Source organism: Hyla sarda, chromosome 4, assembly GCF_029499605.1.
Source record: "Hyla sarda isolate aHylSar1 chromosome 4, aHylSar1.hap1, whole genome shotgun sequence".
NCBI classification, from domain to species: domain Eukaryota; kingdom Metazoa; phylum Chordata; class Amphibia; order Anura; family Hylidae; genus Hyla; species Hyla sarda.
The window spans coordinates 137,989,923-137,999,496 of record NC_079192.1 but is presented as its reverse complement, the minus strand read 5'-3'; the positions used below and the strand labels follow the sequence as shown (position 1 = coordinate 137,999,496).

General features: G+C 41.5%; 1 protein-coding gene across 9 annotated transcripts in view; it reads right to left on the bottom strand.

Moving 5' to 3' along the window:
• Nucleotides 1-6,045: 6,045 nt before the first annotated feature.
• FBN1 (fibrillin 1) overlaps nt 6,046-9,574 on the bottom strand; it is a 267,073-nt gene continuing 263,544 nt past the window's right edge. For all 9 annotated transcript variants that reach the window (XM_056572267.1, XM_056572268.1, XM_056572269.1 and 6 more), the window contains one exon: nt 6,046-8,217. In XM_056572267.1, coding sequence (XP_056428242.1) covers nt 7,828-8,217 — 390 coding nt within the window. In that variant the 3' untranslated portion in view covers nt 6,046-7,827. The remainder of the gene's footprint in view (nt 8,218-9,574) is intronic.

Below are 9,574 nucleotides of genomic sequence, written 5' to 3'. Positions count from 1 at the left end.
AGTTGAATGTGTAAATGAAATTTTTTTTTCAACAAAAATGCTGTTTTTCCCCAAATTTTACATTTTTACAAGGGGTAATGGGAGAAAATGCCCCCCAAAATTTGTAATCCCATCTCTTCTGAGTATGGAAATACCCCAAGTGTGGACGTCAAGTGTACTGCTGGTGCACTACAATGCTCAGAAGAGAAGGAGTCACATTTGGCTTTTGGAAAGCAAATTTTGCTGAAATGGTTTTTGGGGGGCATTTAAGAAGCCCCTATGGTGCCAAAACAGCAAAAAGAAAACAACAAACACATGGCATACTATTTGGGAAACAACACACCTCAAGGAACATAACAAGGGGTACAGTGAGCCTTTACAGCCCACAGGTGTGTTTTCATTTTCACGTCCAATTTTAGCAGAAATCTATCAATTTTTCATATTAGGGGTAATAGCAGAAAAGGCCTCCCAAAATTCTCTTCTGAGCATTGTAGTTCTCCCGCAGAGCACTTTACATCCACATATGGGGTATTTCCATTCTCAGAAGAAATGGGGTTACAAAGTTTGGGGGACTTTTTTCCTATTTTCCCTTGTGAAAATAAAAAATGTAGGGTAACACCAGCATTTTAGTGAAAATTATAGTTTTTTTTCATTTTCACATCCAAATTTTATGAAAATTCCTCATACACCTGTGGGGTGTTAAGGCTCACTTTACCCCTTGTTACATTGCGTGAGTGGTGTAGTTTCCAAAATGGGGTCACATGTGGGTATTTATTGTTTTGCATTTATGTCAGAACCGTTGTAAAACCAGCCACCCCTGTGCAAATGACCAATTTAGGCCTCAAATGTACATAGTGCACTCCTGAGCCTTGTAGTGTACCCGCAGAGCATTTTACGCCCACATATGGGGTATTTTCGTACTCAGGAGAAATTGTATTGCAAATTTTGGGTGTCTTTACTTCCTTTTACCTCTTGTGAAAATAAAAAGTATGGGGCAACACCAGCATGTTAGTGTAAAAAATTTAGTTTTTTTTTACAACAACAAGCTGGTGCCAAAGTAAATCAAACAGAGCCATTGTCAGTTTCAAATGCTTCAAAGTTCTGCGTGCTCTTCTTCTGAGCTTTATTTCAAACCGTTCACCCTTATATCACCTTCGTAATTAACATAAGTTCCCACCAACACTAGTGGGATGTTCTTAGTTTTAGCATATCGTATGAGGTATAGTCCTTTGTTAAACTACAGTCAATGGGTGTCCGGCAATACTGGGAGTTGTTTTTTTGCAACAGCTGGAGGCTTCGTTTTGCAATACCAGAGGTTTTAAATTTTTATTGGGGGGTAACTGTGTAGGGGCATATGTATATGTAGTGTTTTACTTCTTATTTTGTGTAGGTGTAGTGTGGTGTAGTGTTTTTACACATGGGCGGGGGTTTACAGCGAGTTTCCCGCTGGGAGTTTGAGCTGCAGTGGAAAATTTGCTGCATCTCTAATTTGCAGCGAGAAACTCACTATAAACCCCCGCCTGTGTGAATGTACCCTGTGCTGGGACTTGTAGTTATGCAACAACTGGAGGCACACTACTGCAACTCCCAGCATGCCCTTTGGCTGTCTGTGCATGCTGGGGGTTTTAGTTATGCAACAGCTGGAGGCACACTTTTTCATAGAGGAAATGTGCCTCCAACTGTTGCATAACTACAACTCCCAGCATGCACGGACAGCTAAACGGCATGCTGGGAGTTGTAGTTGTCCTTTTGTACATGCTGGAAGTTGTTGCTAAGCAACAGCAGGAGGCACAGCCTTACCTCCTGCTGCTGCTCTTGTCCTCCTGCCTGCCGGCAGCTGCTATCTCCGCTCCTGGGGCCCCGATTGCACCGCTAATGCCAGATAACTACTCCTGGCACCCGCTCTTGCCCTCCGGAACAGGGGCAGAGCGGCTGCCATTAGGGACACAGTAGGAGCACAGTTGGAGTCCTGATCCGTCGGCCGGTAACGGCTGACGAATCAGGATCATCGTGAGGTGGCAACAGTGCCACCTCACTTCTGCTGCTAAAGGATGATAGGTGCTGTCTCGGACGGCACCTATCACCTTTTTTTCTGGATCACCGGGGACCCGATTAACCCGGAATCGCCGATCTGAATTGATCCCCCCCAAGCGTTGTCAAGGGATGCCTGCTGAATGATTTCAGCAGGCATTCCGGAGCGATCCCCATCCAACGAGCGACGTGGACCAGAATTCCTACAGGCATACAGGTACGCCCTGTGTCCTTAAGTACTAGGAAGTCAGGGTGTATGCTCTGTGCCCTAAAGGGGTTAAAGCAGAGAAAAAGGTAAATAATGCTAACTTTTCCAAATGTTTGTAACATTATTATTATTATTTTTTTTTTTTTATAAATGATTGCTGAAGGTACCATCCAAAATTTATCACTAACACAAGTAAAACTATAAAATCACTTGGGTAAGTACATTTGGAGAAGCTGTTAGCACATAGGGTGAGACAGGTCAAATTTAAACTTGACCTTGGCCAGTAAAGGGGTTGTTCCCCAATGTAAAGTTGCTAAATTCAGATGTGTACCACACACATATATGAGGAGGTAATGGAAGTAAAATGACATCCATCCCTGTACTGTACTTCTCCCCCACTTTCTAGTTCCCCCTTCTAGTTCCCAACAGAGCACACACTTTACTGCACATGCAAGCAAGAAGGATTGTAGTAGAGAGTGACTGCTATTACCTTCAGGAGACTGCAGTTGAGCTGAGCATGTGTGACCTACCTCAGTGGGTTGTAACCAAGGGCAACAGTTATCAAAACAACACAGGCAAATGGGACATTAGTTTGTTTAGGATTTTCCTGGGGCTGTAAGCAGAACCGTTCTCCTGCACAGACATCTGCTGTTCTCATGAACTCTGTGGTAGAAGCCCTGTGCGGGACTGTTTTCTTAATCCTTCTCCTAATGAATTTATGACCATTACCGCCTCCTTTGGTAATGTGTGTGTCCACTCCTGCAACATATGTATCTAATCCTGCCTGCTCCCACAATGTGTGTGTCCAATTCCACCCGCTCCTGCAACGTGTCCAATTCCACCCGCTCCTACAACGTGTCCAATTCCACCCGCTCCTGCAGTGTGTGTCCAATTCCACCCGCTCCCCCAACGAGTCCAATTCCACCCGCTCCTGAAGTGTGTCCAATTCCACCCGCTCCCCCAACGAGTCCAATTCCACCCGCTCCCACAGTGTGTGTCCAATTCCACCCACTCCCACAACGTTTCCAATTCCCCCCGCTCCTGCAACGTGTCCAGTCCCGCCCTTTCCCACAACATGTGTCCATTCCTGCCTGCTCCTGCATCGTGTGTCCAATCCCGCCCTCTCCTGCAAACATTCTGTTATAAAGTGATAGAGGTGGAGGCAGTTTAACACTATCCCCCAGCTTTACCAGGCTCCTAAATGACACATCTGCTAAGTACTGCAACCAACATGGCACCAGTACAGGGACTTTTATATGAGTTGGGAAGTGTGTGATACATCTATAAGCAGATATGCGATTCAGTAGCATGGAAACGATAGGTAAGAATGTCTCACCTATCTTTTCCATAGCCCTGAATGGCATATCTGCTCATAGTTTTATCACTTTATGCACAGGCATACTTCACAATTCATATAATAGTCCCTGAAATGGTGCCAGGGCTAGTAATGGTGGTCAACCTGGCATGCGGTTGCTATACTAAGCAGATCTGTTGAAGGGCCGTAATGCAAGAAACAGCTGTAACCTGTAATCAATCTGAACACACTGGTGTCCATACCGGCTGAAGCAAGACAACTAAAGTTTGAAATAAAAGGACTGGTGAGTGCCACTGTATCATTTTCTACATATTTGCAAACAAAGCAGATATGCCATTATGCATGCACAGGGCACTGTTAGGCACTATGGACTCAGAGTGCAGTTAAGCAGTTTATGATGGCGTTCTCTAGTATTATACAGTACATCAGAGGACTAAATTTTTGGTTCTCAAGTTTACTATAGACGGAAGTCCGCCTAATCCCTAGGGTGCACCTGAGCGGCCCCGACAAGATTACATACACATATTGGGATGGGATTGGTCAAGAGGTCTTGTGCAGAGAGCAGCAGTGGTCACGTCGCTTCCTCCATTCACTGTCTATGGGAAATCCATGTATCTCCGGCTCTCCCATTGACAGTGCATGGACGGGGTGTGTAAACCACAACCACTCCATGCAGTAACACAACCAGTGTTCTGAATATAAATATTCTGATCACCAGGGCACCGGGCAGGAGATTGCAGGGTTCCAGCAGTTGGACACCCCAGAAGCAGGGAGAAAGCCATAAAAAGCTGCATATCCCAAACGTCCATCAATCTGAATAGGTACCAAGAGGAGAGGAAACAGGAGTAGGAGAACCTGGCGGTAATGAGACAGCTGAGGAAAGAGCAGACCAAGTTAAAATAGCTGCAAACACTGTTCCTTGAACACATTTATTCTATTAAAACACAAAAGGGTCGTCCCAGAATCATACAGCACATCATAGAAGATCATAGAGGCAGCACTAATGTGTTGAAGTTCTTTAGTATAGAGAAGGTGCAAATATCAGCTGGCGGGGACCGGGGGATAACTCTCTTACAGAGAGTGGCTTCTGCGCACCAAAGTGCAGGGACCTTCAGGTCTTAATGACATAGTAGATTTAAAGGGGTACTCCGGTGGCAAACTTTTTTTTTTTTTTTTTTAAATCAACTGGTGCCAGAAAGTTAAACAGATTTGTAAATTACTTCTATTACAAAAATCTTAATCCTTCCAGTACTTATTAGCTGCTGAATACTACAGAGGAAATTATTTTCTTTTTGGTACACAGAGCTCTCTGCTGACATCATGAGCACAGTGCTCTCTGCTGATATCTTTGTCCATTTTAAGAACTGTCCAGAGTAGGAGAAAATCCCCATAGCAAACATATGCTGCTCTGGACAGTTCCTAAAATGGACAGAGATGTCAGCAGAGAGCATTGTGTTCCAAAAAGAAAAGAATTTCCTCTGTAGTAGTCAGCAGCTAATAAATACTGGAAGGATTAAGATTTTTTAATAGAAGTAATTTACAAATCTGTTTAACTTTCTGGCACCAGTTGATTTAAAAAAATAAAATAAAAGTACCCCTTTAAGTATATTTATTTGAGCAGTTTTCATTGTTGTAATTGTATGTTTTAAACTTGTTTTTATTATGCTCTTATTCACTGTTTCTTGTTAAAGCATATGCCCACTGACGTTGGCACCAGATATTTTAGACTGGCACTGACGAAAGTGGGGGAGGAATCTGAAGAAGTGCGCCTAACACACTCTCAGGCAGCGTCTTGTACTCCCTTGTTGTCTGTATGCCGTTTGAACCATAAATAAAAGCTACTGTTCCTGCATCTACTTCCTGGTGAGTGCCATCAGTCTCTCTTTATACTGTATTTATGGACTATCTCTCGCAGGTGAGCAGAATTGGGTCTGGTGTCGCACTGCTGTGGGTCTGTCTCCTGGCATTGCTGTGCTCTACTGGCTCTGTTGGATAGTATTGTTCTTTTCTTTCTGACCACAGTGCTCTCTGCTGACACCTCTGTCCATGTCAGGAACTATCCAGAGCAGGAATAAATCCCCATAGCAAACCTTCAGGAACCTGGACAGTTCCTGATGTGGACAGAGGTGTCAGCAGAGAGCACCGTCCATAATACAACTTCCTCTGTAGTATACAGCAGCAGATACTGGAAGGACTAAGATTTTTAAATAGAAGTAATTTCTAAATCTGTTTAGAAAAAAAAGAGCACCCCTTTAACATCATGCAATGCTATGCGTCTGGATATTTGTTATATTTTCCATTCACTCATTACAGAAAAAATCCATATGGATTTGACACTTCACATCCAAATCTGCTGCAAAAACCTCATGTAACAAAAGCAGATATTGCAGACTATTATTTAACTATTTAAGGCTCTATCCACATGTGAACATAGCCCTACACTTCTGACCTTGAAAATAGAATACTTGTACTGCCTAGTGCACACAAAACACAATGCAGGCTCCAGTTTGTTTGATAGCTATTTATTTTCACATACTAGGGCAAAAGTTATATTTTCTTTTCATGAAAAAAGTGCAGGGTTGGATTCAGAGACACAATTGTTACTTCCTGCCAAATCGTGTAATATAGGCCAAATAAGTTAAATTAGAGAATAAATGGGAAACTCTGATAGGAAATTCCAAGAACTTAATTTTTGACTGGACAAAAAAGAAATATCTATTCTATTTGAATTATTCCAAGGGGCTTTTGGCTCTGACATTTTCCCAATCTCATAACCGTTATGTGAAATATGAGATTTAAAAATTGTGGTCTTGGTGCAAGTAAAAAAATTTAAAAAAAAATGACCAGGTACAGTATAGATTTTTCTGTGAATAAAATGATGTACTTTTCACATAATGCATAATATGATATTGTGCAAATAAGTCAGTCGCCACATACATACAAAGTATAACACGGAAAATCCCTGGAAGATAAAAGTCAAGATATAGTAAACCATGATTGTCAAGGACTTGGGATTTTGTATGATACCTTTTGTCATTTTGCACCATACCTGATGAGACATAATCCCATGTTATTGGTCAATACAAAAGTGCTTGAAAGAAACCGTAAGAACCAGCGGCAGACATTCACATTGTAACATTTACAGCAGTCGGTTGGCTGCTGATTTATTCTGTAAATTTAATAGATTTTTTTTTTTACTTCTTCACACAGATGAAAAACAGATGTTTCATTTTAGTTATGTAAAACTGAGTACCACAGGACATTACAGGAAAGCATACTGTCTTGGTCCTCCTACCAACATAACACTAAACATACAGTAATAGTTTTTGTATGATTTTAACAGAATATTGTAACGTAACTACTTTGGTTTGATTGAACAATGCAACAAATATGTGATGTAATAAAAAAAAAACACTACTGTTTTATTGGGGCATCTATGACACCGAGCCCTTAATACAAATGACACTGGGTACTTACAATGTGCAATGTATGTCATATATTGAAGGATGGCACTGAACTTTAATGGATAATCCTGTACGGTCATCTGACCTCAGTGCATTTACCTAGTTTCAGAAATTGCACCACTAGGCTTCTGTATACAAGTAGTTGGTCTTTATAAGCACCATTTAAAAGAAAAAATAAAAACACCCAAAATAATTTTAGGTCTTATATCTAGTTTACAATTGCTCTGAGGATAAATAAAAGCTGGATTACAGTATACACACGTCATTTACATGACATATAAGATAATTGAGATAAACTATTGTTTACTTTGGTTGGTTTTGTAACTTTTAGACAGAATAATGGTTGACTTCTAAAAATGTGTACATATTACAGTGCATTCATACAAAATGTTTTGAAAGATTTACTAGCACCAAAAAGGTATCATAAATGTCTGGCTTAGTGAGTTTAGGTGGCATGTAAAAACTTTAAACTTACGAACCAGAGAAGTCCAACACAAGAACAACTTCATGTACCTCTGCTGAAACAGTCAAACATTTCAGCATCAAAGGCCAACTTCCATTCCAAAAAGTCCCCAAGTTTAAAATTGGCGTATTCACCATATGAAGGTAGCTCAGCTACATACTATGTAAGAAGCCTGAGAAAGTGGTTGTGTTGAGCTGGGATATTGATCCTGTACCTTGCATATGTCATGAGAAGAAAGTGCTTTTTATTCATAAAAACATACTTATGAAAGGTTTGTACCAAAGCTATGGAAATCTGTGAAATTGGGCAAGGAACATTCATGTCTACTTATAAATCTTTGGTTTTTGCTCTTCTTTGATTTGGCGAATTAATGAAGTAAGATCTTAATTTTCATCTTAAGAATGTCACCCAGTTCACCAGTGAGGTAGTCTCTGTCATGTTTATCTTCAAGCTGGATAAGCTCTTTCTCCTTATAAAGAGGAAAACTGCTAATCTCTAGGTTATAAACACCAGGGACTGGCTTCTTCTTGGTCACATGCAGGTAACTGATTCCTTCTTTTTGGTTCAGCCTGAATAAGCCATCTTTATTTCCAGAGTCTATTACATATCTATTGTGATGTTGTAGAGTTGTGAGCGCTGGAGTGAGCTCAAGAATACGGTCTCTGGTATTTAAAAGGGAGATGTTAAAAGAAAGAACTGTTGTTTCTTCAAGATCCCAACTTGCGAGGTTAACAATGGGTTCCAACTCAAATTGCTCCTAAGAAATAAACGGAAAAAAACAAATGGTTCACATAAAAGTCTGCATATATTACGTATTTGGCTCTTTTCATACTGACTGCTTGCATTTTGTGAAGTCTCGGTTGCAAGATTCAGACAAAATAGTGCAGTCTGCTAGCCAGTAAAAAAACAAAAGCATTGCAAGGGCAGGGTCACAAGGGGATCATCTGCAGCGTATTTCACGCTGCGGATGCACGGATGGCAGTCACAAGAGGGACTGCAGGGCAAGCTCATAGCTGCTGCCGGGTAGCCCTGTGTGTCCTCTCATAGCGGTGGGAAATCTGCCACTACGAATGGACAGACAGAGCTACCCCGCTTAAGCCGGGAACTCACTCTGCAGTCCCTCTGTGCCCCTGCCCTTAGGGTACATTCACACGTCAGTAAGGAACATAAAGTGAATCTGACAGCAGCATCACCCACACTAACCTGCTGGTACTGCCTGTTAGTGCAGGTGCCGCTGATCAAACTAGTGTTTATCTTATTTTTCTAGGTGCCACTGTTACCAATATATATATATATATCCATAAAAATCCTGTAAAATGTAAATAGGGGTCTTTGGTGCACATTTCCTAGCCCCCAGGGTGCACTGGTTATCCTATCTGGCCAGTCATTAACTTATGTCCCATAAAAAAAAATATTCTAATTCTTCCTCTTATGCCTGTAGCCACTACATGCTGAGATCCATCCAGTGTGCGCTCAGATGTCCAGCACTGCCAACCCTGATTCCCTATGCGTGGGATCTCTGCACTTAGCAGCTACATGCAGAAGGAGAATTTGAATATTTATAAGGGGGTGTGAATTAAGGACCGGCTGGGAAGGAGAACCAATCTACCTCTGGGCTAGACCATCATTTACATATAAGTAGTTTTAGGGATATATATGGGGAATGGCAGCACCGTGGAAAATAAAAAGGTCACCCTCACTAATTTCTGGTTGGTAAATCTGCTGAACGACAGGAACCAATTACCCTTCCAAGCCCAGCCCATTAAATGATATGAGCCATGCTAAAGTGAATTTTTTTTTTAACCTATGTACACTAGAAAACTGGCATGGTGTATGATTACATACATTTCTTCTTATGTCTATACAGTGGATCTGGACATCAGAGAAACAGAGTATGGCCTCTATAAAGATGTCTTAAGAATTCTGTGCTGATAATTTTTTAACTTTCTTGATCTCTGAGGAAGGAAATCACTGATTTTTAAAACGCATTAGATTTGATCCACACTGGAAACTGTAGTGACGTCACTAACAGCCCGAGGTCAAACATAGCTCAAGGAGCAGGTTATAGACGCCACCAGCCGGGGCAGTCTCCCGGCGCACGCTACCAAAATACA